Here is a 27,400-nt window from a genome sequence, read left to right on the forward strand (position 1 = left end):
TCCCTCACCCCTTGCCTGTGTTATGCTGCCTGCTCCAGGTGCCGCCACGCTGCCATTGCTAAGTACTTCGGGGATGCGCCCCCCGCCTGCACCAAAGGCTGTGACCACTGCCAGAACCCTGCAGCTGTGCGGAAGCAGCTGGACGCTTTGGAGCAAAGCTGCAGCTGGAGCAAGACCTCCATTGGGCTCTCCCAGGGGAACGGCTTTGACCCTGAGCTGTATGAGGGAGGCCGCAGGGGTTATGGGGGCTTTAGCAGGTGAGAGGCCATGAGGCCAGGGGCCCCCAACCCACTGGAAATAGTCTGGCATTCTCTCCCTGATGCTAAGGCCAGACCAGAGGCGACACAGTGCCGTAGTCCACCCCCCAGCCCTGAGGGCCACACTGGGGCCAGGACTTCGGTGTTGCCCATGAGCTGCCAGGGCCTCAGAGACATCACTGTCCCAGCAGACACGTGACAGGAGGGCAGAGCCCAGACCCAGGACTGCTCATGCCCAGCCTGTCTTCTAGGTACAACGAAGGCTCTGAAGGCAGTGGGGATGAGGGCAGAGACGAGGCCCACAAGCGGGAATGGAATCTCTTCTACCAGAAGCAGATGCGCCTGCGCAAGGTGAAGGGGATGGGGGCTCAGTGGGGTCCAGGTGGCCCCCTGCTCACACCCTCTCAGCCCCTTCCCTGGGGCTGGACTGGGAGCTGTCTTGCTGCAGGGCAGGATGCCTTACGGGCCCTCCTGTCATCTTCCAGGGCAAAGACCCCAAGATAGAAGAATTCGTACCCCCAGGTCAGTACAGAGATGCCCCCTGGGCTGGTCTCAGGGTATGGTGGAGGATGCCTCACTGGGGGGTTGGGGATGCCAGAGAGCAGAAGGTAGAGTGGAAGGACTTGCCTCTGCTCCCCCCAGATGCAGACTGTCCCCTGAGAGAGGCTTCTAGTAGGAAGATCCCCAGACTCACTGTGAAGGTAAGAGGTGGGCAGCTCGTCACACCTGCCCCCCCAGGATCCCCCCACAACCTGAGACTGTTTGACCAAATTCCCTCCCCTGTGCAGGCCCGTGAGCACTGCCTGGGGCTCCTGGAGGAGGCTCTGAGCAGCAACCGCCAGGCCGCAGGTTCCACTGATGGGTGAGTGTCGTCAGGGCCGAGAGGCGGTCCCCGGGCTCCTGTTCCTTTGGAGGCCACAGGAACCCCAGCCCCCGTGGCTTATTTGGGCACCCCTCCCCAAATTGGGACTCATCTTACTCCCAGGGGGTGTGAGTCTCCACAGCCTCACCAGGGGGCAGGCTTGGCCACAAGCGAGGGGCTGCCAGGAGCTGCTGAGGGACAGTAAACCACAGGGGGTGCAGACAGTCCAGGTCGGAATCCCTGTGCCCAAGGCCGTTCCTGCCAGGCCGTTCCTGAAGCCATCTCCAGGGTCCCCAGGGGGGATCTAACAGGGAGGGGGCCTCAGGTCTACCTGACACCTTAACCTCATTCCTACCCTCAGATCTGACCTCCAGGCCAAGGCAGTGGAGCTGGAACACGAGACATTCCGAAATGCCAAGGTGGCCAACCTGTACAAGGCCAGCGTGCTGAAGAAGGTGGGCACCGGGCGGGGTGGGTGGGGCGTGCTCCGGGCTCTGGGTGGGAGAGGCAGCCTGCCACACAGGGCGCGCTTATTCCCGGGGGAGCCCGACTTCCCTCCTTTCCCGGCTGGAAGTATTTCTAGCCAACCCCGTGTGGACTAGAACTTGTCTAGTGCCCAGGTGCCGCGGAACCCACTCGTGGGAAGCCTGGGCTGGGGGCTCTTGGGAGCTAGGGGTGCCGACCATGGCGTTCCCACCTGTCCCTGCCCCAGGTGGCTGAGATCCACAAAGCCTCCAAGGATGGGCAGCTCTACGATGTGGGAGGTGGTGCCAGGAGCTGCAGCGCCCAGGCCGAGCCCCCAGAGCCCACCGAGTATGACATCCGGCCGGCCTCCCAGGTGTACTCGGTGAGCGGCGTCCTGGTGTCCCCCCCAAACCTGGGTCCAGGAAAGGCGCCACGGCCCCTTGCCCTCAGCGAGGGCATAGTCCTTGCTCTCCTGGCATCACAGCCCTGGCCCTAGGGCGCCCCAGGGCAGGCCTTCGCGCTTCCGTACTCTGCCAGCTACGCCTCTGCAGCCCCCCACAGCGCCTGTCTCGCCAGCCCGACCCCCAAGCCTTGTCCTGCCCAGCTTTTCCCGCCCCCACTCCCAGGAGCCCTACCCACGCAGCCATCCCTGGGCCCTCTAGAGAGTGCCCTGGAGGCACCTGGGGTCAGAAGCCTCTCTCCTCCTCACAGCTCAAACCCAAGCGGGTGGGAGCTGGTTTCCCGAAAGGCTCCTGCACATTCCAGACGGCCCCTCAGCTGATGGAGAAGACGCGGCTCAAAGAGCAAGACCCCCGGCCGGTGCAAGGAGGCGAGCAGGAGCCGCCCGGCCAGCCCCGTGGCCGCCAGGATGAGGACTGCGCTGAGCCCCTCCCTGGGCCCAGAGCAGAGGCCCCCGGGAGCGGTGCTCATTGTGGGGCGCCCTCCCCCGAGAAGAAGGCAAAAGGCCCTTCTCCGGGCAGTCCTACTGCCAAGGCCCGGGTCGGCAAGAAGCAGCAACTCCTGGCCGCAGCGGCCCTCAAGGACTCCCAGAACATTGCCCGCTTCTTCTACCAAAGGACCGAGAGCTCTCCTCCGCTCACTTCAGCCCCAGGGGCAGAAGGTGCCAGCCCTTCCCGTGACGGGGCGCGGGGACCCCTGACGGCCCCAGAGAAGTGCACAGGGGAGGAGGATGGAGCCATGGGACATTTGGCTGCCCACCCCCAGACCGAGGAGTGCTCCGAGGAGGGGCCAAGGTGAGGTCACGGGCAGTCCTGGAATCCTCTAGAATCCCCTCTGCTAACTGGGCCTCTGAAGCTCGGGGCCTGTTCCCACGATGGGCTTCACTGGGCCACCTGGGCTGAGGGCGCGGCTGGCATCTGGAGCTCTGACGCCTGCTCTCCCTTCCGGCCAGTGCCTGCCTGCTGCTCAGAGACCAGAGGCCCCCAGAAGGCCAGCCCACCCCCACAAAGGAGGCACAGAGAGGCAAGCGGCCCAGACCCCAGCAGGTACTGAGAGGGGGGAGGATACCTGTCTACCAGGCTGGTGTCTGCTCTGGGTAGGGGTTTGGGAAAATCATGTCTTCTTTCCACATCCCAGGGCAGATGGGCTGGGCTAGAGGGAGCCAGGAGGTACTGAGGCCCAGTCTTCCAGGAGGGGAGGGGCCAGTAACAGGGAGCCCAAGAGTGACCCTCCACTGTGGCCCTGCCCAGGAGAACCCAGAGAGCCAGGCTCAGAAGAGGCCATGCCCCTCAGCCAAGGTCCCCATCTTAGCTGAGACCAAGGGCAGCGTCTCAGCCAGCGATCGGGGCAGCGTGAAGCCTCAAGGCTCCTGCCAGCTCTTGGCTCCTGGCATCTCGCTGAAGGAGGCTGCGAACATCGTGGTCAAGTGTCTGACCCCCTTCTACAAGGAGGGCAAGTTTGCGTCCAAGGTAGGGTAGGTGCATGGGCTCTGTTCTCCCCTGAGCCTGGGGCACTTGGGTGCAGTGCGTGGGTGGGTAGGGAGCGTGAGCCCCAGTGAAAAGCAGGGCGGAAGCAGGCCAGTCCAGAGGCCCGCTCCCGCTCCCTGGGTCTGCCTCGCTCTTGGGTCGCAGCTGTGGGTCGCTCAGAGCAGGGTGAGGTTCTGCGCACTCTGCTCCTCTCCACTCTCTGTCCCCAGGAGCTGTTTAAAGCCTTTGCCCGCCACCTCTCACACTCGCTGACCCAGAATCCGTCTCCGGGAAGGAGCGGTGAGTGCCTGCGTCACCGGCCGGGCGGTGCTTGTGGGGGCCCTGTAGTGGGGAGACTGGCTCTCACGCTCCCCCATCCCGAATCCAGTGAAGGAAGAGGCCCAGAACGTCATCAAGCAGTTTTTCCACGGCCGAGCCCGGTGCGAGAGTGAAGCTGACTGGCACGGCCTGTGTGGCCTGCAGAGATGACCGAGAGCTGCCCGATGGGGCCGGTGTCCTCCCCGGACTCCACCGCGGCCCAGCCCGGGCCTCGCTCAGTAACGGGGAAGGTGGGCGGCCTGCTGCTGCTGGGACATCGTCTGCTCTCAGGCTCTTCACCCTTCCAGCCATGCCTTGCTTTGGAAATGGGCCTGGACACCTCCCAAATCAAGGTCAGAGGTCAGCCCACTTTTCTCTTTGCTCGCGAAGCCTGAGGTCCTCTTAGCCTCCTGAGGTCTCCTAGCCTCCCTGCCTCCCCGGCCCTCGTGGCTGGGTTTTCTGGGCCAGATCCACAGATCAGAAAGTGACAGGTGGTGTGGCTGCTGCCAGAGGAACAGAAGGAAGGAAGGTCCCTCCACCTCGTGTACTTAGCATGTTTTCAGCCGGGGGCGAGGCCCACCGGTCCGAGGCCTTGGGGCCTACTCAGAAAGAGCCCGGGCTGGCCCCAGGTCCGCCCCCACCACCGTCTTCCCTCGCGATGCCAGCCTCCAGCCCGACCCAGGTGCAGAGCTCATGGGAAGACGGGCAGCAGCCAGGCCCTGCTCCCTCTCAGCCCCTGGCCGGGAAGGCCAGGCGGGGCTTCGACAGTTACCAGGGGAATAAAGTCCTGTTGGTTCTCGTGCACACGCACACAGCCCTGTTCTCTCAGGAGTTTTATTTCCTCAGCAGCTGCTGCTCCCAGGGCTGGGCTCATGCTCGTGTCGGGCCAGGGCCCAGGTGGGCATCTCCCCCAGACTGGGCAACATCGGACGCCCAAGCCAAGTTCCTGCAGCGCCCACCCCAGGCTCAGGCCCAGGCCCACCCCAGAGGGAGTCTCATGACTCTTTCCCAGTTGAAGTCACTATAGCAGCCCCTCCCCGTGGGCCAGCTGGGCTGTGCTGCAGCAGGTTCCAGAACCAAGCGGTGAAGTCCAGGCCAGACTGGCCTGACAGCACCCGAAGGAGACTGTCCGGGTGAGACTTGGCCAGAGAGGCTTCCTGTCCTCGTCTCTGCCCCTCCCCCACTCCTCTTGGGTGAAGCCCGGCCACTAAGTGGAAGGAGAGTTGCGGTCCAGCAGGAAGGTGATGGTGTGCTTCAGCTCCTGGGCCTGCGCGGGCACAGGCATGTGAGGCCAGGGCTCCCCAGCCAGCCCCCTGCCCCTGCCCCCAGCCCCACCACGCCGGAGCAGTGGGCAGAGGCCTGGGCCCAGGCTCCCGGGCACACCAGGCCTGGGTGAGGCGCTTGCCACCTTCTCAGGGCGCAGAGGCTACCCACCTGCGGCAGCTCAAACCAGATGGTCTGGGGGTTGTCAGCCGAGCCATAGTTGAGTTCCAGGCCAGGGGAGTCCTCAGGCCCCAGTGGGCTCAGCACGCGGAGCCGCTGCAGGTCCCTCAGGGCGATGGAGCAGCACAGGTCCTGGGGGCGGGGAGGGGGGACGGGGAGAGAGAGCGGAGCTTGGTTCCTCTGGGGGAGGGGTCGGTGGAGGTGGTGGGAGACAAGTGGCCCAGGAGCCTGGCCCACCTGAGAGCTGGGGTCCATGAGGATGAGGTGCTGGCGGTTCAGCCCCAGCAGGCCAGGGCTGGGCAGGGCCGGCTTGCTCACTCTCAGCACCATGTAGACAGTGTAGCCAAAGAGGGGCAGCTCACTCACGGCCTCTGCGGATGGAGGGGTAGAGGAGTTCTGACCGCTGGGGCCCTGGGACCTGCCGGACTTTGCCCCCAGGACAGAGGAGAGGGCAGGGCAGGTGGAGAGCTTCCTCAGCCCCTCCACCCTCTCCCCTTCCTTGCTGGGGCTCCCGCCTCTGCCCCAGCTGCCTCCTAGCCCCAGACCCACCTATGAAGCTGATCTGCGCTTCCTGAGAGCTGCATCCTTGCAACTGCCGCAGCTCCTGGCCCATCAGGCTCTTCACAGCGGCCACGTTCATCTGACATTGCAGCCGCTTTGGCAAGTAAGCCAGTAGGTCTTGCCTAGGACACAGCCTGGTCAGTCAAAGCTGGGCATACAGCAGGTGCTAAGTAGATGAACCAGTGGCTACCGTGGGTGAGACCGGGGATCCAGACACATGAGTGAGGCGTGGGTTCTGCCCTTGAGGAGCGTGGGGGGGTGGGCAGGTGTACCCAGCCCCCATTTGGTTAGGGCCACAAAGGGTACAAGTGGCCTTGACCTTGGAGGAGGGGGTAGGGGTGGTGGGGTGACAGGAGGCGTGAGGGCTGTGTTCACACTCACTCTGAGGGGGGCTCCTCGTGGTTCCTGCTGAGGTGCTGCAAGGCAGCCAGCCTGGCAAGTCGGGCATCTTCCTGGGCGCTGACTAGCAGCTTCCCCTGCAGGTAGTCCCGCAGCACCTGAGGGGGGAGCAGTGAGGGGGCAGCTGTGCCCCAAAGCCCCACCTAGTGGGTGGCTCCTGGGCCTCAAGCCCTCCCCCCACCCAGGGAGGGACTCTCCCTCAAGCTGCAGCCGAGGTTCCAACCACCAGCGGCGCGGCAGCGCGGGGCCGAGTGGGGCTGACCTGGCCGTAGTGGGTGCTGACGTAGGTGGGATTATCGAAGTGCAGCGGGGTCTCCCAGCCGAGCCGCCGGCTGTGCAGGCTCACGTCCAGACCCACCACCTCGCTGTTGAGGTACTCCCGGGGCCACAGGGGCCGCACCAGCTGGCCTGCGCGGGGAGCCTGGGTCCACAGCCTGTCCTGCCGCCCCGGGGCCAGCCCCGCCCACAACCCTGCCAGCCCCAGTGTGGGAGCTGCCTCCCCCGTGGCCAGAAGAGCGGACTTGGCAGGCAAGGCCACGTCCCTGAGTCCAGCCGGGCCACGCTTCCTCCCCAGGCCAGGTGGCCTACCTTCCCCTTTGATGAGGAAGAGGGCAAATTCCTGCACTTCATGGGGGTCCGTGATGCCCATCTGCCCACACATCTCCTCCAGTACTTCTGCTGCCACCTGGACATGCGGACAGGGCCGTGACGGGGGTGCTGGGGAGGGAAGGAGGCTGCAGCAGGGGAGGGATGTCCCCAGAACTGATGCCCATGGCTTCCCTGGGTCTCCCCAGCCCCTCCTCTGTGTCCCTGTGCTCACCGTGAAAGTGTGGGTGTTGGTCTTGTACTCCACACCCCCGGGCAGGTGAATTAGGAGCAGGTGGACTACTTGTCCTTTCTGCCAAAGTAGGTACGGGGTCAGCCCCCCAGTGGGCAGAGGCCCCGGCCCCCCCACCCAGAGGGAGCCCCAGAACACCCAGCCGCCTGCACCCCCCGTACCAGGAAAGCCTGCATTTCGCCTGGGGAGGGCAGCTGCCGGCGCCCCCCGTACTTGACCGTGTGCTGGAGGTGCCCCTGGCAGCGCCGGGCCAGCTCTGCAGAGAGGAGCCAGGCTGGGGTCATGAGCATCCCCAAACCCCTCCCCAAGCAGCCGAGACCCCAGCCTGGAAGCCCCTCCCCCCGGCACCTTGGCTCAGGGCTGAATGCTGCAGAAACTTGGTCACGTAGGGCATCAGCGAGGTTGATGGGGGAAAGTAGCCTGTGAGGAGGCTGAGGAAAGTCCACCCTCGAGCGCAGAGTCTCCTGCAGGGCAGAGAGCCTGGGCTTTGGCCCGGCCGGGCAGCAGCACTTTGGGCTGCCCCTGAGAGGCCCGCCACCGACCCCCGCCCGTCCCCCACTCTCACGGCCGGGGGTGTCCTGTGATCTGCTTGATGGCCTGGCAGTAAATCTCATCCCTGAGGTTCTCCTCCTGGCACAGCTGCGGGGAGAGGAAGGGCAGGGGGCAGCGGGTCGGGGGCAGAGCTGCAGTGCAGTGCAGTGGAGTGAGGGATGGCGTGGGATCTGAAGTCGGAGAAGTCCTGCCAGTGGCGTGGGCTGGGGGCCAAGTCAGGGTGACAGAGGTGACAGGGTGACAGAGGTGACAGGCCACCGTCATCTCTCGGCCTCGGTTTCACTCGGCTTAATAGCAGCTGCACAACTGGCCACTCAACTAAGTCGCCGTCTTTACCTGCTTCCAGGCCGTGCTCGGCCCTGTCCTCTTTCTCTGGTCCCTCTGTCTTAGTCATCTCTGCTGACCCTCTCATCTCCTTGACTCCTAAGGGCTGCAGTGCCCTTGGGCCTCTGTCTGCTGATGACTCCAGCAGCAGTCTGCCTGCCTCCAGCCCAGACTTCTCCCATGAAGCCCAGACCTTCCACTTGGAAGACTGGGACTTCAGACTTCATGCATCCCCAACAGATTCCTCCACCAGGCTGGCCCCATCCTCACTCAGGCTTCCTGTGGCGACCAGCATTGCTCTGGCCTAGGCCCCCGTGTCCCCCTCGGCCCCTCGCTCTCACACCCCACGTGCACTTCACAGCAAACCCTGCTGCTTGGGGTCCTTCTTCTCCCCTCTGCTGCTGCCTCTGGGCCAGCCACGTCTCACCTGGGATTGTGGCAGGAACCCTCTCCTTGCCCTTAAACTCCCAGAATCGCAGACAGCCGCCAGAGCGACCCCACGAGATGTAAGCCACGTCTCTCCTCAAAACCCTCCAGTGTTTTCCCAGATCTCGAAAAATCCAAGTCCTGACAGTGGACCACAAGGCCTCCCGTGACCCGGACCCTCTGTCCCTCCTGGTCCTCGCCTCCACTCTCCCCCTTGCTCACTGGGCTCCAGCCACGCTGGACTTGCTGGGGCCGAGGCTCACCCCCGCCTCTGCCTGTGTGCGTGCCCCCATGCCCTGCCCCCATGCATACGTGCCTCACTCGCTGGCCTTCTTCAGGTCTGCTCCAGGGTCACCTTGTCACCAAGCCTTCTGCACTGAAGCAGCCCCTCCCCTGCTTTATCACTCTGCACAGCACTCTTTGCCCTGGACACGTTGCCTCAGGGTTTACTGAGTGTCCCCTCTAACCAGGCTGTAAGCTCTGCAGGGACTTGGCCTGCTTGGTGCACTGCCCTGCCCCCAGCACGTAGGTGCTCGATAACTAATTTTGGATTCTTTGAATGTATAGTGACCAGGGGACACGGGGTCCCATGGAGGCCCAGGCAGGAGGACAGGAAGGGGCCCTCAGGGCTCATTGACTCCCCACAGCTTCCGGCTCACTTTCCTACCTTCAGCAGCCCGTAGAGGAGATCCAGGTCGTTCTTGCCCCGGGGCTTGGACTGGTCCCCCATAAACTGCATCAGAGCTGCGGGCAGGATGAAAAGCACGGTGAGCTGGGCTGGGGGCCTGGCCCTGGCTCGTGCTGTCGCTGTGCAGGGCCATCTCATGCCTTGCTCTCAGAATGCGTGTGAGCCAGGCGGAGCAGCAGTCTCAGCTGTACCGACGAGGAGACAGAGTTCAGAGAGACCCTGTGGCCACCCAGGGCTACACCAAGCGCACAGCAAGCCAGACCTACCGCTGCCTTCCAGCCCAGACTCCACACAACCCACACCCCCTGGGCATGAGTAGAAGTGGGTGAGGGCCACGTGGTATAGGAGACACCGGTGAGCTTCCCCGAGTCGGTGAACTCAAGGACAGAAGGCGACCAGGTGCCTGGGTCCCGGGCACTGCAGACATGGCGACCCAGGACACCGTGGCTACTTACCCTGGAAGCTTCCCACGGCCCGCCTGTTCACGTCCTCGTCACTGATGCTGATGAGTGATGCCTGGATGGGAGCCTGCGGCCAAAGAGGCTGCCTGTGGGTCTGGGGCCATGGGGGCCAGGGGCCAGGTCTGCTGTCCCGGCTCCTCCCCACCGTCCCCCTTACCTTGCTGTACTGCACCAGGCTGGCCATGGCCTTCCTCTTGGCATCTTCACTTGTCTGGCCCAGCCTGAGGGGGCGGAGGGGAGGACAGCCCCGCTTGCTCAGCCCTCCCACCCCCATCCCAGGCTGGGTAGGGAGGGTGCTAAGAGCTCTGGCCCGGTGACTCTGAGCAGGGAGTGTCCCACTTCAGGGACACTGAGGATGGGCAGGCATGGGGCGGGCCCAGGGCACTCACAGAGTCTGGGGCTTCCGGAAGTAGCGCAGGGCAAATTCCTGCATGGTGTAGTCGGAGTCCGTGGGCAGGGTGACGCAGGCCACAGACGGGGACGGGCTGGTGGCCAAGTTGTCACTGTGTGCCTGGCTCCAGGGGTGGGTGGGGAACTTAGGAGCACAGGAGACCTAGCGCCACCTGAGTGTCCCCTGGCCTGTCCAGCGGCCCTGCCCAAGCCCCCGCCCCAGCCCAGCCCAAGAGAAGCAGGCAGAGTAGCTGCAGTGAGCACACCACCAGAAGCCGGGACAGTCAAGAGCTGTTTATTGAGCACCTTCCAGGTGGCGCTGAACTAGCTACCACGAGGGCCACACGAGAGGCAGACCGCCCAGCCCTGCTGGGGAGACAGGACAAGACATCGGGAGCGGGCAGAGAGGCGGCATCAGACCAAGCGCTGCCCACCAGGCGTGGGGTGGCCCTCCGCCGCTCTGGGGCAGTCGAGCCCTTTCTTTCCTCGACTCCTAGTTAGGCCTCGCCTCGGCGTCTCCCGTCTTCCTCACCTCCGACGCCTTATCCCACTCTCCGTGCCGCAGCTGACTCTTGTGCCGGCCATTCCTCTGCTCCCTCGAGAAGGAAAAGTCCGGAGCAGCAGCCGGCTGCACTATGTCAGCAGGAAAGAGTCCGGATCGGCCCCCGGTGGAGCCAAACTGCCAGCCTGCGGGAAGCATCCAAGGACGGTGCCTCACCTCCTGGGCCCTCTGCCCGCCCGCCGGGTGCCAGCCGCCCTGCTTGCCCCGGGGATACCTGGCTCCAGAGCGGCCACCGGCAACAGCTTGATGAGGTCCCCCCGTTGGAAGCTGAGGAGGCTGTGGTCGTCAGTGAGGTAGCTTCGCAGGGCAATGACGTAGCCGGAGTCCTGCAGGCGGGCGGGAGAGCGGCCAGCCTGCTTATGACTCCGTCCTGCCCGTCCCACCTGCTCCCCCGTTGGCGTCACTCTCCACCAAGCGCCCCCAAGTTCCAGCCCCACCCCAGGCAGCTTGAAGGAGCTTGGCTGACGGCACGGGGTACGACGCAGCGGTGCTGGAGGCCCCCCGCCCGGCGCCCTGGCAGCCCGCACTTGCCTTCCTGAGCTCGCTCAGGAGCAGCTCAACCATGGCCTTGACGGCTCCCGCCCGGACTGTGTGCAGCAGCAGCCGTTCACTCTTCAGCGACAGCTCCAGGGTGGAGCCAGCCAGGCACTCCACGCCCAGTACCTCAGCAAAGCTGTGCAGAGGGTGGGGCGTGAGCTGGGGGCCGTCTCGCCGGCCCACGCCACACCCCAGCCCAGGCTCACCTGTACGAGCGGAGAGTCTTCAGCTGGTCGGGGTGGAAGCTGGGGCCTTGGGTCACCTTGAGCAGTCTCAGCCCCCGGTGGGACACGGCCAGCAGCTGCACGTCGCTGCCACCCTCGCCCTGCCCGGAAGGTGGTTGGCTCACGGACAGGCTCCGGGCTCCCCGCCACCGGCCAAGACACCCTGGGGCTGCTCAGGCCAGTGCTATTCTTCGTTGGTTCCACTGGGGCCCAGCCCACCCCCAGCTCTAATCCTGCTGCGGAAGGCCAAGCTGGCCTCCAGCCCTGGGCGCTACCATCCCCAGCCTCACTGACCGAGACGGGGAAGATGCGGGAGAAGTAATTGGCCCAGTTGTCCCTGGCGGCCACCACGATGCGCTTCTTGACACTGTCCTCAGCTGTGTCCAGGGAGTCCAGGCCCACCTCCAGGTCTCCTGTTGGGCAGAAGTGGCCCCAGGCCGTCCTCAGGCTCCCTCACAGCGGGGACCCCGGAGTCTACTCCCTCCCTCTGGGCAGGCCCAACCCTCAGCACTCTGGCTCCCTGACTCCAGGGTCCCTGGACCCTACGCAGCAGGTCTTTCATCCTGTGCCTCTCGTCCTGGGAGATCCGGATGCAGGACTCTGCAAAGGTGTCCCTCAGGATCTGGGGGCAAAGCCAGGCGGTCACCACCAGGTCCTGAGGCCACAGCCCACCCCAGAAGCAGCCACGCATGGAGGAAAAGCTGGAGAGCCCCATAGGCACGTGGGTGGAGCAGGGAGGGATGCCTGGCCTTCCAAGCCCAGGGCCACATCCACCCGGAGCTCCCACCTGCCTCCCCCAAGCTGCTGGCACTAGTTGGGCTGCTGCTCCTCTGTCAGCTGAGATAAGCTTCCCTGAAGGAACACGGGACTTGGGGGAGGGGGAGGGGGAGGGGGCAGCTACTGTAGAACTGGGGAGAACAGACACAAGCATTGGGAGCATCTAGAGGTGGCAAAGGGACAAGCACGAGCGAGCACCTGCTGTGTGCCAGGCCTGTGTTGGGTGCTGTATACGCTTTATTTTTAATCCTCGTCATAAGTCAAAAATGGCCCTTATTCTGAGGGATGTTGGGAGGATTAAATAAACGAAGTCAGGGCTTGAAACACACCAGCGTCCCGCAAGCGGGGTTGCTCTCCTGCCTGGGGTGGGGGCGGTCTGCCGGTACAGGTCCCAGGTGGGCTGGGCTCTCACCTGCTCACAGAGGAGCCTGAGGCAGTAGGGGTGGCTGAAGTTCTCCCGGGGGTAGAACACCTGGGCGAGGGCAGGGGCGAGTGAGAGTGCGCCCGGACGGTGCCCCCGCCAGCCCTCCTCCCACCCCACCTCTGCCTCCCGGGCCGGAGGAGGTGGGGCTGGGGAAGTAGTCCCCAGTGTCTGTGTGTGGAGAGGAGATGCTGGGGCCCCAGGCTGGCGCCCCTACAGCCAGCGCCCCGTCCCCCACCCAGGGAGGCCAGGCTGCGGCCCGCCCTCGCGCCCACCTCCTTGCGCAGGAACAACCTCCAGGGGGCGCTGGCGTAGGAGAAGCAGACGCTGCCCGAGGGCACGAGCAGCTGGGTGGAGATCCCCTGGTCCCCCATGGTCTCCACAAAGCCTGGCGGATAGAGGGGCCGAAGGGCATCAGGCGAGGAGCTGCCCAAGCCGGAATGATGCAGGCAGGGAGAGAGAAGACCCTGGCCCACTAGGGCCCCACGTGGCCCAGCTCAGTCCACCTCCGCTGCCTCCCTCCCCCCGCTCCGTCCCATCGCCGGCCTCCATCTCCAGCTTCCCACGTTCCCCACTGTCCCTGACGTGCGTGGGCCCCCCCGACCACGTCAGCGGGGTCACTAAACTCCTGACGAGGCCCACGCCCCGTGACGGTCCCTCCGTGCCAGACAGGCCCCAGGGGTGCCCGCGCCCTGCCCCCCGCAGGAACGCGGAAGCTGGGGCTCCTCACCCACGGCTCCAAAGTCCGGAAGCGCGAGCAGCTGACCTCGGCCGTGAGCGCTGAGAGGCCCTTAGGAATCCTGCCCCTGCCCCCCACAAAGCCCACCACCCGGGGATATGGGGTTTCTCACTGTGCGGCTCAGCTGGAGGGGTCGCTGGGTCCAAGGGTGGAGGCAGTGGAGGTGCTGGCGGAGGCGGGGGACTCTGGGCAGTGGGTGGGTTCTGGCCAAACAGCTCTTGAAGGGGCCCCTGCTTCTCCTTGATGGAGTTGGAGGGCACACGCCGTGGCTGGCCCTCGGGTCGAGGGGCCACAGCTGGTGGGGGGCCCTTCCCTGGGCTGGGGGACAGCGTCTGGGGAGGCACGGAGAATACACCCAGGCTGTGACTAGCGGCCAGGTCTCCCCCGGGGAGCCTCAGGAGGGCTCTGGCGCGGAGCAGCGCGCTCTGGTCGGGACGGGGCCTCACCGAGGGCAGCGAGGAGGCACCACTGATCCCCAGCTTAGCCAGAGCCTCATCCTTAGGGTTGTTTTTCTTCAGGAAGATCTGGGGGGGCTTCCTGAGAGAAGGAAGAGGTCAGGAGTCCACACGGTGACTCTGGGCAGCGGGCAGTCCTGGCCGTCCTCCCCCTCCCCACCACCGCCGGGGTGCACCTGGGCGGCTGCACGGGCATGGGCACGGGGCCTGGGCGGCTCTGGTATATGCGGATGATGTTGCGGATCTCCCTGCTGGGCTCTGCGCGCCGGGGCTTAGGGTCCGAGCTACGCACCACGGCTCTGCCCTCTGCCGGCCGGCGGCCACCGCCAGGCCCCGCCTGTGTGTCTGGCTCAGCCTCAGCCTCCTGTGCAGCTTTGGCCCCATCTCGTGCCAGTGGCTTTTTCTCTACTGGGGGGGGAGGAGGTGACGGCACTGACCAGAAAGAGAGGAAGGATGTGAGACCCTGTGCAGAACCACAAAGCCTGCCCCCCCACCCTGCTCCCCACCACCTGCTCTCGGTTCCTCTTCTTCCGGCTCCTCCTCCTGCTCCTCCCCCTGGGGGATCTTCACCTTGGCCGGAGGCCTCATCGCCTCCACCTTGATCTGCTGCTGCCCTGTAAACGCCCCAAATGGCCCTCGCTATTACTCTCCACCTGGCCCGCCCGTCTGGGCTCCTGGACAGGCCACACTGACCTAGAGGAATAGAGTGCACCCCGCCGTCCCCGGGCCAGGCTGGGGCGGTGGCTGAGTTTTTGTGTGGGATTGCCACCCCAAGGGCCCTCACCCAACTTCTGGAAATAGTCCCGTTTCTGCTGGAAGCTCTTGGGCCGCCGGGGCCTGTTTTCAGCCTCCTGTGAGGTCTCCTGTGGCAGGAGGGGAAAGAGAAGGAGCTGCCCTGCCAGACAAGTTGCCACTCACAGAGCAAACCCGCTCGGATCCGTGGGGCTGGAGCCTGGCAGCATCTTTTCTGCATCTCCCCACACCCCCCATGCCATGTCTCCCACTCCTGGGGCCTTGGAGCCTGCTGCCCCACCCCAGCCCTGCCACCTGCCTGGCCTCGGCTCTTCACCCTCAGGCAGGCACCTACCAGTTCCAGGTCACGCTCTGGCTCCTTCTGGGGGGTGGGTGTCTTCTTGGGCTTGGGGGAGACGGCTGGGGGTGGAGTCAGGGAGGCAGCCCCAGGGGCCTGGGCCTGGGCATGATGCTCCAGGGGCTGGCTCTGGCGCTGCTTTGCCTGCTGCTCAAGGGACAAGGTCATGGCCTGGGTGGTCATCTGCTGGGCCTGACGGGGGAAGGGTGGTGTGCCAGGTAAGAGCTGGCCTAGCCTCGCCCCACAGGTCTGTACCCACTAGGCAATCCATGGGCCCTGCCCATCCTCACCAGGATCAGCGCCTGCTGGTTGATGAAGTTCTGCTGCTGGACTGCCAGCTGCCTCGCGTCCACGCTGGGAAGCAGGGGCTGCGGCTGCGGCTGCGGCTGCGGCTGTGGCGGCACCACAACGGCTGCGAGTATGGCAGGCAGTCAGGGTGGATGGGCGCCATGGCTGAGCTCCCAGCCCTCTGCCCACTGTGCCCTCTAGGCCCCAGGCAACACCCTCCCTCCTCCAGTCCCTACCTGAGAAGGGACACAGTGGCTATAGTCCAGACTTACCTGGCATGGCGGGGACCGCCCCCATTGCTGGCATCATGGGCACGGGTGCAGGCATCATGGCTGGCTGGTATCCGGGCATCTGCATCATCCCTGAGTACACTGAGGGAACAGGGCCCCCCCCCAGGTCGGTCCCCGCCTGGGCCCACAGACAGCCTCCCTTCAGCCCCAGGCAAAGAGAAGAGTACGGGCCACCAGGGTGCTGGCCAGAGCTCTGACTGCAGCTGCGTGGGGATCCCAGGCCATGCTTGCCTGTGTTGCTGGGCAGGGAGGCCCTGGGTGCTCAGTCCCGCACTCACCCACGGGATAGCTGCCTTGCTGCATGGGCCCCATGGCGCCCCCTCCTTTCATGCGGCCACTCAGAGCCCTGCCTTGCTCCAGATCCTGAAGGGACAAAAGTCATAGGTCCCAAGGTCAGAGCTAGAGCCCTAGGAGGGATGGGAGGGGCAGCAGAGGCCCCAGGGGCGTAGGGGCAGCAGTGGGGTGGGGTCTGCGTGCAGGACACTCACGCTGAGGCGCGGGGAGAAGAGGTGGTCCAGGAAGCCATCCAGACTCCCTGAGGTCCGGGACTCACCTGTGGAGGGTTACTGTCACCTGCCTGGGGCGTGGGGCTTCTGGCACCCCCATTCCCAGCGCTCTGCCAACCTCAGTGTGCCCACTCCCAGCCTTACCTGTGTGACCCCTGCTGGGCAGAGCTGGGGCTGGGCCTGGAGGGGGACCTGGGGGCAGTGAGGGGGCCTGGATGCCAGGGGCCGGGGGGATGTCCTCGGCTCTGCAGGAGATAGTGGGCCCAGCTGAGGAGATGCCCTGGCCGGGGGCTTCCCGGGTTGAGGCAAGGTGTAGAAGCTGCTGTAGGGGTCATCCCCCTGCGGTGGGCGGAGGCTTGGGGGCGGGCGGGCTGGGCCTGTGGCAGCACCTGTGAACCCCCGCGGATGACAGGGTGGCTGAGGGGGTCACCTACGACAGGATAGGGACAGGAGCAGGCCAGGGGTGCTGTGGGTGGCACCTACAAGCCACGGGGGGCGATTGGGTAGCTGTGGGGACCGGCCGGGTCCCCCAGATCCTCGGTCTGGCCGATCAGGTCCAACACGAAGTCGCAGCCAGCCAAGTCCTGCCAGGAGTCCTTAGAGTGCAGTGACACAGACCAGCCACGCGGGGGCGGATCCAGGCCTCTGGGTGAGACAAGGGCATGGAGCAGAGGGTGGTCAGCCAGGCGGACGACCATCCGGAAGGGACAAGGACCTGAGGGTGGGCTGGGGGGAGGGGGTTGTGGAAGGGGACAGGAACCTGGCTGAGGACCCAGTGCAACTCACAGCCCTCTACTTCTACAGTGGCTCTGATGCATTTATTCATTCAATTTGATGAGAACCTGGACCAGATCTAGCAGGTATACTCTCTACTTGCTCTCCGTCTTGAATCTACTGTCTGGACCCTGCCCACCTACCCCGCCCCCTCGCCCCCATCCCGCCCCCCGGGGAGCAGGTTTTGGCTTTGGAGCAGCCGCAGGAGGTGCTCGGCGGGAGAGCGGGCTGGGAGCATGAGGAAAACCAGGAGGCGGACGGGACAATGGCCAGTGTGGGCTGCGCTCGCCCATCCCAGGCCCTGCACACCTGCTCTGCAGAATCCGCCCGGCGAATTGCTCCCCTGTGGTCCAGGACTCCACCTCGGCCGAGAAGCACTCCTCTGCAGGGACGAGGGGTAGGGGCAAGAGTGAGGGACAGCAGGGTCCGCCCGGACGGGAAGGGAATACTGTCCCGTGGCGGTTCCGAAAGCAGGAGCGCAGGGAGGTCAGGGTCCCGTGGGGAGGGCTGAGGAGGGGAGGGGCCGAGGGAGGGCGGGAGTGCCGGGCAGGCTGCAGCGTGGGCCTGGGGAGGCCCGAGAGGGGGCAGGCGTCACCGGTGAAGGTGAAGACGTCCAGCACCATGCGGCCCTGCCTCCATCCGGCCGTCCACTCGAGCCGCGTGGGTGGGTGGGCCCGCCCGCGCCCCGGGGCCCGCTGCGCCTGCCGCAGGGCTCCCAGCAGCCTGTGCTGGCATAGGGCTGCCGTGCCCCCGGGGGCCTGGTCGGACACGAACCTGCGGGCACAGCACAGGGCTGCCGTGGGCGGGGGCGGCCCGCTGAGCACAGCCACGGGGCCCCCACCGGCCGGGGCCCTTACTTGAGCAGCGGCTTCTGCAGGGCGGACACTGGGGGGAAGGCGCCGAGCAGAACAGCCAGGAGGGCCCAGCCGCGCTGCCTCTGCTGCTCGTCCGGCTGGCGCCAGAGCTGGGCTGCGAGCTGACTGAAGAGCTCGTTGCGCAGCCCCGGCCGGCGCTGCCCCTGCCGCACCAGGTACTGGCCCATGGTCTGCTCCTGCCAGGGCTCCAGGGACGCATCCCCCAGGAACCGCAGCATCTGCAGACACAGAGCGAGGGGAGGCAGGACGTGCGGGGCTCCCGGTGCCCGGCCAGCACCCCTTGCACGGGCCCACCCTGCCCCTCCCCAGTGTGTCACTCACCACCTTGTTGATATCCAGAGCATGCTGAGGGTTCTCACTGTCCAGCCGGGTCAGGGGTTTGGTCAGCAGCTGCCCAGGTCTGGGCAGGGATGGCTCCTGCAAGGAAGGAGGGCGACACGGTGCCTGAGCAGGGGCTGTTGTGTGCTGACCTGCCAGACACAGCCGCTGGGGAGCCCCAAGGGAGCACGCGCCCTGCGAGAGGAAGAGGGGCCGGTGAGGAAAACCATCTTAAAAATACATCTCGGGGGGCTTCCCTGGTGGCGCAGTGGTTAAGAACCCGCCTGCCAGTGTAGGAGACACGGGTTCGAGCCCTAGTCAGGGAAGATCCCACATGCCGCGGAGCAGCTAAGTCTGTGCACCACAACTGCTGAGCCTGCGCTCTCTAGAGCCCGCGAGCCACAACTACTGAAGCCCGCGCGCCTAGAGCCCGTGCTCCGCAACAAGAGAAGCCACCGCAATGAGAAGCCCGCGCACCGCAACGAAGAGTAGCCCCCGCTCACCGCAAGTAGAGAAAGCCGCGTGCAGCAACAAAGACCCAATGCAGCCAAAAATAAATAAATAAATAAATTTATTAAAAGAAAAATACATCTTGGGACTTCCCTGGTGGTCCAGCGGTTAAAAGTCCACGCTCCCAATGCAGGGGGCCGGGGTTTGATCCCTGGTCAGGGAACTAGATCCTGCATGCCACAACCAGAAAGGGTCCCGCATGCCACAACTAAAGATCCTGCACAGGCAACGAAGATCCCGTGTGCCGCAGCTAAGACCCGGCGCAGCCAAATAAATAAATAAATATTAAAAAAAACCCTCTCAATCACTCCTTCTGATTAGAAAACTAAAGCTCGTGCATGCGGAAAACTCAGAAAACACGGAAAAGGATGAGGAATAAAAACCACCATTAACATTCCAGTGCCAGACAAAACCACAGTTAACATTTTCGCCTCTTTGTTTCTAATCTTACTTTCTACGTGTAGGTACACACGTCATCTCCCCACCCTCCCTGTTAACAAAATTGGGATCGTACTCTACGTGCAGTTTTGAATCCCACTTTTGCTGCCAACACTGTAGCCTGGATACTTTGCCTTGTCATTCAACATGCTTTAATGACATGGCTTCAATGGCCGGGCAGTGCCACAGGTGTAACGAAGGTGTGGCACTGCAGATAAGTAACCAGCAACACGTTTAGGTTCAACCGTTTCCGAGCAACGCAGTTGCATCCACAGCCCCGCAACAGGAGAGGGAGGAGGGGATTGGAGACAGGACAGACACAGCTTCTGCCTGACGGGGGCTAACGTCTGGGGAGATGTGGGCGTCAGCTGTGTAGAGCTAAGGCCTGGGGGCCCACCTGAAAGCCGATGGAGATGAAGCTGGAGAAGGGGAATTGGTCGATGTCGGGTGGGAGGGTCAGGCTGGGCCGTGCGGGAACTTCCGGGGGCATGGCCTCGATGATGCTCTCGGCCAGGGTGTGCCGATGGCCTGGGATGACGTAGGCGGCAGCCCAGAAACGCCCAGGTAAGGCGCCTGGCTCTGGCGCCGCCTCCACCTCTCAGCATCAGCCCCCAGCTCCAGTGCAGAGGGAGCCGGGCAGTGAGCTGGGGGGACCCAGAGCATCAGAGGGAGGGACCACAGGGACAGAGCCTCCGCCCAGGAGGGGGTCATGGCAAGAGCAACGCCCATCAGGACTCACCTTCCGCTGTCTTCAGCATGACAGCCAGCTCAGCCGGGATCTCCAAGTGCCCCAGCTCCTAGCAGGGAGGAGCAATTGACCAGGAACTAAGGGAAGGGGCATGGGAACTCAGGGGCCCTCCTCACCCCCAGGGCTGTAAGCTTCCCCTCCAAAGCCCAAGGATTCTAGTCCTGGACACTCAAACACATAAAGCCCCAGAGGGAACCCAAGAGCGCCCCAGGCCTCTTCTTGGGGGACAACGGATGGGCCTGAGGAACAGGACCCATCTCGGCACCCCTGGGAGCCCACGCTCCCCCTCAAGCCAGGCCAGGTTCAGCGGGCTCACAACCCAGCTCCCAGGCCGCCTACCATGCTCGGCCCCTTCTTGGAGGCCCCGACGCCGTGCCAGCTGCACCGATGCCCAAGCTGCTGGGGGAGATGCAGGAGGGGCGACGCCCCCGTGAGGCGCCAGCGGGAGCTCCCTAGAGGCCCCTCCCCCGCGCAGGAGGGCCCCACACCAGTGGAGGAAGGGGTGCAGACCCAGGGGGCCAGCTGTCCGCCCCCAGCCCTCCAGAGCCCTCACTGGCCTTGGCGCTGTGGCTGTCTCTGCCCGTCTGCCAGGGCACCGGGAAGAGGAGGGAAGAAGGGAGGAATGGTCCCAAGGGACAAAGTCCAGCCAGGGAGGGGCCAGAGAGTGGGGCATTACGTGGGCATTGACCTTTGAGCTGTTTTATGGCCCTCAGATTGGAGTCACAGGGCAAGAGGGGAACAGTCCAAGGGAGGCCTGGAGGGGATGGGAGGCACCCCCGCCAGCAGGGGAGAGTCAGGCCCTGGCAGTGGGCAGGCATGAAGGAAGGCGACAGCCTCCTGGAGGCCCCAGGCTACCCTGGCCAGGCAGAGGGGGCGGAAGGAGCTCCACCAGCAATGGTCTCCGAGGCCTCGGTCCTCGTGCGGCTGCACTTGGAGGGTGGACACTGTTGGGATTTGGCCAACGTGGCCGGCAAGGCTGCCTGGCTTCTCCCCTGAGCTGCCCTGCGCAGGACCCATCCATGTGCTTCACCTGCCCTCTCCGCTGTCTCCAGAGCAGGCGCCGGCCCGCCAGCAGGACGGTGTTCAGCTGCCCCAGAGCTGCCCGTCGCCGGAGGTACCACTTCCTGGAGGCCAGGAAGGGGGTTGGTGAGGAGTCCAAACTCACACCCGATACCTGAATCCTCCAAGCCAAGACATGAATGTAAAATCGGACCCCAGTGAAGCCCCCGGCTGCCGAAGGGAAGCAACAGGGAAAGGACACGACACTTCGAAAGACCAGCAGGTAAACTGAGAGGCTGCTGTGCCCGAGGATCGAGATCCGGGACTCTGGCGCCGACCACGCGGGCTCGTGCCCCTACCGTTTAGTCACTGCCATCTTGGATAAGTTACTTTACCTCTCTGGGGTTTATCTGCTTTTGTTTTTTGGCCACGCTGCATGGCATGTGGAATCTGAGTTCCCCGACCAGGGATCAAACCCGGCCCTGGCAGTGAAAGCACTGAGTCCTGGACTTCCCTAGTGGTGCAGTGGTCAAGAATCCGCCTGCCAATGCGGGGGACACAGGTTCGAGCCCTGGTCCGGGATGATCCCACATGCCGCGGAGCAACTAAGCCCGTGTGCCACAACTACTGAGCCTGTGCTCTAAAGCCCACGAGCCACAGCTACTGAAGCCCACGTGCCTAGAGCCCGTGCTCCGTGACAAGAGAAGCCACCGCAATGAGAAGCCTGCGCACCACAAGGAAGAGTAGCCCCCGCTCGCCGCAGCTAGAGAAAGCCTGCGCGCAGCAATGAAGACCCAACGCAGCCAAAAATAAATAAATAAACGTATTAAAAGAAAGAAAGAAAGAAAGAAAGCGCTGAGTCCTAACCACTGGACCGCCAGGGAATTCCCTACTTTACCTATGTGTTTTATTTTCATCATCTCTAAATTGAGAAGTATTGTAATGCCTGCCCCACAATAAGATGAAATGAATTAAAAGGTGTGTTTGGAATAGAGTCTGGCATATTATTATTTAAGAAGCAGAACTTCTAAAAAATGAAAAAATAACATTCACTGGATGTCTAACAGGAGATCCCAGAAGAGACAATATCTTTGAGAATTTTCCAGATATAAGAAAGACCAGACTCCTCAATGAAGGAGCCCTGAGCATGATAAATATTTAAAAATAAATCTATATATACTACTAGACATAACATAGATAAACAACAAGGATCTACTGTATAGCACAGGGAACTATATTTAATATCTTGTAATTACCTATAACGGAAAAGAATCTGAAAAAGCGTATATATATGTATTATGTATGTATGTATATATTTGTAACTGAATCATTTTGCTGTACACCTGAAACATCGTAAATCACTATACTTCAATAAAAAAATAAATAAATCTACAGCTTTTGTACATAAAAGGACACTTCCAAGAGAATGAAAAGAGGGCTTCCCTGGTGGCACAGTGGTTGGGAATCCACCTGCCAATGCAAGGGACACGGGTTCGAGCCCTGGTCCGGGAAGATCCCACATGCTGTGGAGCAACTAAGCCTGTGCACCACAATCACTGGGCCTACGCTCTAGAGCCCGCGAGCCGAAACTACTGAGCCCACGTGCCACAACCACTGAAGCCCGCGCGCCTAGAGCCCATGCTCCACAACACGACGAGCCACCGCAATGAGAAGCCAGCACACCACAACAAAGAGTAGCCCCCACTTGCCGCAACTAGAGAAAGCCCATGTGCAGCAACGAAGACCCAATGCAGCCAAAAATGAATAATAAATAAATTAAAAATTTTTAATTTAAAAAAGAGAATGAAATGACAACCCACGTAATGGGAGACTACTTGCAAATCACACATTTGATAAAGGTTTAATATCCAGAACATATAAAGAACTCCTACAACTCAATGAAAAAAAAAAAAACAACCCAATTAAAAAGCAGGCAGAGGGGGACTTCCCTGGTGGCACAGTGGTTAAGAAATCGCCTGCCAACGCAGGGGACACGGGTTCGAGCCCTGGTCCGGGAAGATCCCACATGCTGCGGAACAACTAAGCCTGTGCACCACAACTACTGAGCCTGCGCTTTAGAGCCCACAAGCCACAACTACTGAGACCGCAAGCCACAACTACTGAGCCCGTGTGCCACAACTACTGAAGCCCGCGCACCTAGAGCCCGTGCTCTGCAATAAGAGAAGCCACCGCAATGAGAAGCCCGCGCACCGCAATGAAGAGCAGCCCCTGCTCACCACAACTAGAGAAAGCCCACGCACAGCAACGAAGACTCGACACAGCCAAAAATAAATAAATAAATAAATTCCCAAAGGAAAAAAAAAGCAGGCAGAGGACTTGAATAGATATTTCTCCAAAGAGATACACAAATGGCCAAGAAGTACATGAAAAGATGCTCAACATCATTAGTCATTAAAGAAATGCAAATCAAAACCACAATGAGATACCACCTCACACCCACTAGGATGGCTATCATTTAAAAAGCAGAAAGTAGCAAGTATTGGCAAGGATGCAGAGAAATTGGAACCTTCACACAGTGGTTGCTGCACAGTGGTGCAGCCACTGTGGAAAACAGTTTGGCAATTCCTCAAAAAGGTAAAGACAGAATTACCGTATAACTCAGGATTTCCACTCCCAGATAGAGACCCAAAAGAACCAAAAGCAGAAACTTGAACAGTTACTTGTACACTTGTGTTCATAGCAGCCTTATTCACAATAAGCCAAAAGGTAGAAACAACCCACTGACAGATAAGTGGATAAACAAAATGCGGTCCGTCCACACAATGGAACAATTTTCAGCCATAAAAAAGACATGAAGTTCTGACACGTGTTACGACAGGGACGAACCCTGAAAACGCTATGCTTAGTGCAGTAAGCCAGGTGTAAAAGGAATTTGTATGAGTCAACTTAGACGGCATATCTAGAATAGGCAAATTCACAGCAATGGAAAGCATACTGGAGGTTACCAGGGGCGGGAGGGAAGGGAGAGAGAGGCATCATTGCTGAATGGGTATAGAGTTCCCGCTGGTGATGAAAACGTTTTGGAAACATATAGTGGTGACGGGTACCCCCTTCTCCGAGGCTTCCCTGGTGTCCATGGCACTGCCTTCATTTTGTTCTCAGTCCTTAAACAATCCCCTTTGGGGCGACTGGAAGCTGGTTTACTGTCTGCATCTGACTCCCCAGCTAGCCTGGAAGGCACCATCCCTGTGCCTGTGTGAAGATGCTTGCACTTTCCTCCCTGTGTTGCCAGCACCTGGCCCAGGGTAGATGGAGAAGATGGTCAACCAACAGCTGTTGGATGGATGAGTGAAGACGGGCAGTGAAGGATGAGTGGGGCTGGAGCTAATGAGGCGAGAAGGGTGAGGGGAGCATCGTAGGACCACGAAGCCCAAAGAGCCTGGAGTGTAAAAGTCCAGCCTACGTCGAGGCTGGAGAGGTAGGCAGGGCCTCACACAACCTGATTCATGCTTTTAAAAGAGTATTCTTGCTGCAGAGTGGAGAACAGACTAGAGAAAAGAACAGTCAAGGAGTCAAGACCGCAGGTTTGACTGGCCTAGCAGGTAATGAGCTTCTCGTGGCTGGGGGTATTCAAGCAGAGACGGCATGGTGGGGATGCCAGCAAGGAGAGTCCGGTGCTGATGGGAAGCAGGCAGACTAGCCTTGAGGCCCTACGCCCCCCCGACCCTGCCCCGCCACCGTGAGGAGGCCTACAGTCTCGCCCCACTCTGCACACCTGGCCTGGAGCCCACGCACGCGAATCCGTGGTAGGAGGCGAAGGCGTTGACAGGAGAGGCTGGCGCAGAGGCCTCGGTGCAGGGTGAGCAGGGCCTGGGCGTGCTGCTGGGCCCGGTGCCGCTCCAGCTGCTGCCAGCCCAGCTCCTGCAGTAGCACCTGAGGGCAGAGGTTTGGGCTGGGGGCAGGCCAGGTGGCTGGAGACCACCCTGCCCTTCTCCCGAGGCCTCAGCCTCCTCCTTTCTGCCAAACTATTGATTCTACTGGGGTGCCCGGGACACCCGGCCCACTCCATCTCCCCACCACCCAGAAGGACCACCAAATCATGAGTTGGTCCCAAAATGTTCCTCCCACTTTCCAGCCATACCTGCTGCTTCCCTGCTCATACACACCACCCACCTGGGTGGCTCCCAGGTGACAGAGGGGCGACTCAGCCCCAAACACCTGGTTCAGGATGGTGCCACATCTTTCCCGGTCAGAGAGCTCTTCCTGTCCCTCTGTCCCCAGGGCCCGGAACCTGCCCCAATGACAGAGAACCTTGCAGAGGTCAGAACAAGCACAGCGGGGACCTCCCTCCACACTCATTTGACCCCTGAACCCCTCGGGGTCTATTCAGTCTATAAGTCATTCAACAATGATTTGGAAAGCACCTACTATGTGCCAGGCACTCAGGAGAGTTTTGCTGAGAGGACGAGGGGCGGGTGAATGCACAGAGGCGTGGAGAGGTGTGCGGGTGACGAACAGTGAAAGGAGACGCAGATGGAGGGAGAGAGGAGAGACAGGGAGAAAGGAAGGAGGGAGGGTTGGACGTCAGGCCCAGGGTCCCTGGGAAAGTGTGTCCATCCCCCGCTCCCGAAAAAGCCCCAGGTCCGCCAGCCACTCCAGGGGGCCTTCCTAGTGAGCCCTGGCCCTGAGGTGCCTGCGCCCTGGGGCTACCCGCATCCTGGGCCCCTACCTGGCCAGGAAGGTCTGGAAAGGCACGCGAACGGGGAAGTTGGCGCTGCGGGTACACACGGCCTCCAGGATGCCCGCCTGGCGCAGTTGCTCTGCCACGTAACCCACATCAAAGAGGCCCGGAAGCTGTGGCCACGGGGCAGAGCCAAGGAGAGCTGAATTGAGGGGCTCAGAGCTGTGGGGAAGGTGGGGCAGGGCCGGGGAGGGCTGAGGGGGGCGGCCAGGGGTGGGAGGGCTCTGGCGCCAGGTGCTGGGAGAGCTCACCTTTCCCGGGTTGGGGTTGAGGCACTGGATGAAATAGATATGGCTCCTGGTGGGTGGAAGGGGCGGTCACTTGAGCACAGACTGGCCCCTCCATTCAAACTCCCTGGGGTTGAGTGCGGGGGGCCCTATTCTCACCTGTCCAGCCGGGCTAGGAGGTCCCCCAGGGAATGCCGGAAGCGAGAGGTCAGCGTGGGTTTGCCTGGTCCGTCCCCAGACTCGGGCTCTGCTTCCTGGAACAGGCTACCCACCAGCTGTGGGGTGAGAGGGGGCCAAGCCAGCTCACCTGGGCCTGTCCAGCCTGCCCCTCACCCCGACCCCCGGGGAGCCAGGGTGGGCCGGCCAAAGGTTCAGGTTGCCAGGGGCTTGAAGACCAGCTCCTTGGGCAAGGCTGTCAGGGTGGAGAGGGCAGAATGGGGGGACAGGGCGGCTGGCAGGGGCACCTGGAGCTGGCTCTGGGCAAGCATTTCTACCACAGCAGGGTCAAGATGATCCTGGTTTCTGTTTAAAAACTTGTGAACCTGCAAGAGATAATGTGGGCGGGGGTGTGGGGGGGGAGCCAAGGAGAGAAGGCTGGGTGTGGAAGCCAGTCCCTTTGCAAAATAATCCAGCCTCTCCCCTCTGAGTTATAAGGCCACCTTTGACACAACACTGTAAATCAACTATACTTCATTAAAAAAAATGTTTTACAAAGGCCCCCTTTGAAGTTGGACTCATCTCACACCACGTACCAAAATTAACTCAAAATGAATGGATCAAAGACCCAGATGTAAGACCTGAAACTATAAAACTCTTAGAAGAAAACAAAGGGAGAAAGCTTCATGACATTGGACTTAGCAATGATTTCCTGAATATGACACTAAAAGCACAGGCAACAAAGGAAAAATAGATAAACTGGATTTCATTAAAACGAAAAACTTTTGTGTATCAAAATACAGTACTAAGAGGGTGAAAAGACAGCCTACAAAATGGGAGAAAATATCACATATAACGGTTTAATATGCAGATTATGTAAAGAACTCCTACAACTTAACAACAACAAAAAGATAAAACAACTCAATTCAGGACTTCCCTGGTGGCACAGTGGTTAAGGATCCGCCTGCCAATGCAGGGGGCACTGGTTCGATCCCTGGTCCAGGAAGATTCCACATGCTGCGGAGCAACTAAGCCCATGCACCACAACTACTGAGCCCACATGCCACAACTACTGAAGCCCACACACCTAGAGCCCGTGCTCCGCAACAAGAGAAGCCACCACAATGAGAAAGCCGTGCACTGCAATGAAGAGTAGCCCCCTGCTCGCTGCAACTAGAGAAAGCCTGTGTGTGGCAACGAAGACCCAAGGTAGCCAAAAGTAAATAAACAAACCCCAAACCAACTCAATTCAAAAATGGGCAAAGGACTTGAATAGATATTTCTCCAAAGAAGAGACACAAATGGCCAAGAAGCACATGAAAAGATGCTTGACACTGTTAGTCATTAGAGAAATGCAAATCAAAACCACAATGAAAAAGAAAACAAAAAAAAAAACCCAATGAGATACCACTTCACACCCACTAGGATGCCTATAATTTTCAAAAACGGAAAATAACAAGTATTTGCAAGGATGTAGAAAAACTGGAACCCCCAATACATTGCTGGTGGGACTATAAAATGGTGCAATCACTGAGGAAGAGTTTGGTGGTTCCTCAAAAAGGTAAACATAGCATTACCATATGGCCCAGCAAACCTCTCCTAGGCAGACACCCAAAAGAATTGAAAGCAGCGACTCAAACAGTTACTTGTACACCCATGTTCACAGCAGCGTTATTCACAATAGCCAAAAAGGTGGAAACAATTCATGTCCATCAGCAGATGAATGGATAAACAAAATGTGGTCTATACATACAACGGAATATTATTCAGCCATGAAAAGGAAGGAAATTCTGACACATGCTACAACATGGATGAACCTTGGAAGCATTATGCTCAATGCAATAAGTCAGACACA

The 27,400-nt window shown here is 61.3% G+C and overlaps 2 protein-coding genes across 2 annotated transcripts in view; one reads left to right on the forward strand and one right to left on the reverse strand.

Moving 5' to 3' along the window:
- The window catches only part of RECQL5 (RecQ like helicase 5), a 38,099-nt gene extending 33,458 nt beyond the window's left edge, over positions 1-4,641 (forward strand). Inside the window, exons 9-20 of the mRNA XM_060135777.1 lie at positions 39-257; positions 509-608; positions 743-779; positions 900-958; positions 1,046-1,119; positions 1,481-1,574; positions 1,832-1,966; positions 2,296-2,837; positions 2,996-3,089; positions 3,294-3,512; positions 3,740-3,809; positions 3,898-4,641. Coding sequence (XP_059991760.1) covers positions 39-257; positions 509-608; positions 743-779; positions 900-958; positions 1,046-1,119; positions 1,481-1,574; positions 1,832-1,966; positions 2,296-2,837; positions 2,996-3,089; positions 3,294-3,512; positions 3,740-3,809; positions 3,898-3,998 — 1,744 coding nt within the window. The 3' untranslated portion in view covers positions 3,999-4,641. The remainder of the gene's footprint in view (positions 1-38; positions 258-508; positions 609-742; positions 780-899; positions 959-1,045; positions 1,120-1,480; positions 1,575-1,831; positions 1,967-2,295; positions 2,838-2,995; positions 3,090-3,293; positions 3,513-3,739; positions 3,810-3,897) is intronic.
- The window catches only part of MYO15B (myosin XVB), a 32,480-nt gene continuing 9,701 nt past the window's right edge, over positions 4,622-27,400 (reverse strand). The window contains 49 exon segments of the mRNA XM_060135761.1: positions 4,622-5,094; positions 5,262-5,402; positions 5,508-5,641; positions 5,820-5,953; positions 6,213-6,328; positions 6,493-6,638; positions 6,819-6,915; positions 7,051-7,128; positions 7,230-7,324; positions 7,417-7,532; positions 7,634-7,707; positions 9,038-9,114; positions 9,514-9,586; positions 9,677-9,740; positions 9,909-10,054; positions 10,442-10,596; positions 10,686-10,797; positions 11,003-11,144; positions 11,215-11,333; positions 11,527-11,645; positions 11,779-11,854; positions 12,422-12,481; positions 12,706-12,818; positions 13,282-13,501; positions 13,616-13,706; positions 13,801-14,056; positions 14,134-14,238; positions 14,409-14,487; positions 14,694-14,906; positions 15,005-15,126; positions 15,275-15,373; positions 15,571-15,655; positions 15,775-15,845; positions 15,943-16,043; positions 16,282-16,443; positions 16,882-16,954; positions 17,168-17,346; positions 17,430-17,665; positions 17,769-17,864; positions 19,111-19,241; positions 19,453-19,510; positions 19,801-19,860; positions 20,492-20,585; positions 24,197-24,354; positions 24,595-24,712; positions 25,151-25,275; positions 25,414-25,459; positions 25,549-25,664; positions 25,854-25,931. Coding sequence (XP_059991744.1) covers positions 5,035-5,094; positions 5,262-5,402; positions 5,508-5,641; positions 5,820-5,953; positions 6,213-6,328; positions 6,493-6,638; positions 6,819-6,915; positions 7,051-7,128; positions 7,230-7,324; positions 7,417-7,532; positions 7,634-7,707; positions 9,038-9,114; positions 9,514-9,586; positions 9,677-9,740; positions 9,909-10,054; positions 10,442-10,596; positions 10,686-10,797; positions 11,003-11,144; positions 11,215-11,333; positions 11,527-11,645; positions 11,779-11,854; positions 12,422-12,481; positions 12,706-12,818; positions 13,282-13,501; positions 13,616-13,706; positions 13,801-14,056; positions 14,134-14,238; positions 14,409-14,487; positions 14,694-14,906; positions 15,005-15,126; positions 15,275-15,373; positions 15,571-15,655; positions 15,775-15,845; positions 15,943-16,043; positions 16,282-16,443; positions 16,882-16,954; positions 17,168-17,346; positions 17,430-17,665; positions 17,769-17,864; positions 19,111-19,241; positions 19,453-19,510; positions 19,801-19,860; positions 20,492-20,585; positions 24,197-24,354; positions 24,595-24,712; positions 25,151-25,275; positions 25,414-25,459; positions 25,549-25,664; positions 25,854-25,931 — 5,619 coding nt within the window. The 3' untranslated portion in view covers positions 4,622-5,034.

The sequence above is a fragment of the Lagenorhynchus albirostris genome, chromosome 20 (genome assembly GCF_949774975.1).
Source record: "Lagenorhynchus albirostris chromosome 20, mLagAlb1.1, whole genome shotgun sequence".
Lineage (NCBI taxonomy): Eukaryota > Metazoa > Chordata > Mammalia > Artiodactyla > Delphinidae > Lagenorhynchus > Lagenorhynchus albirostris.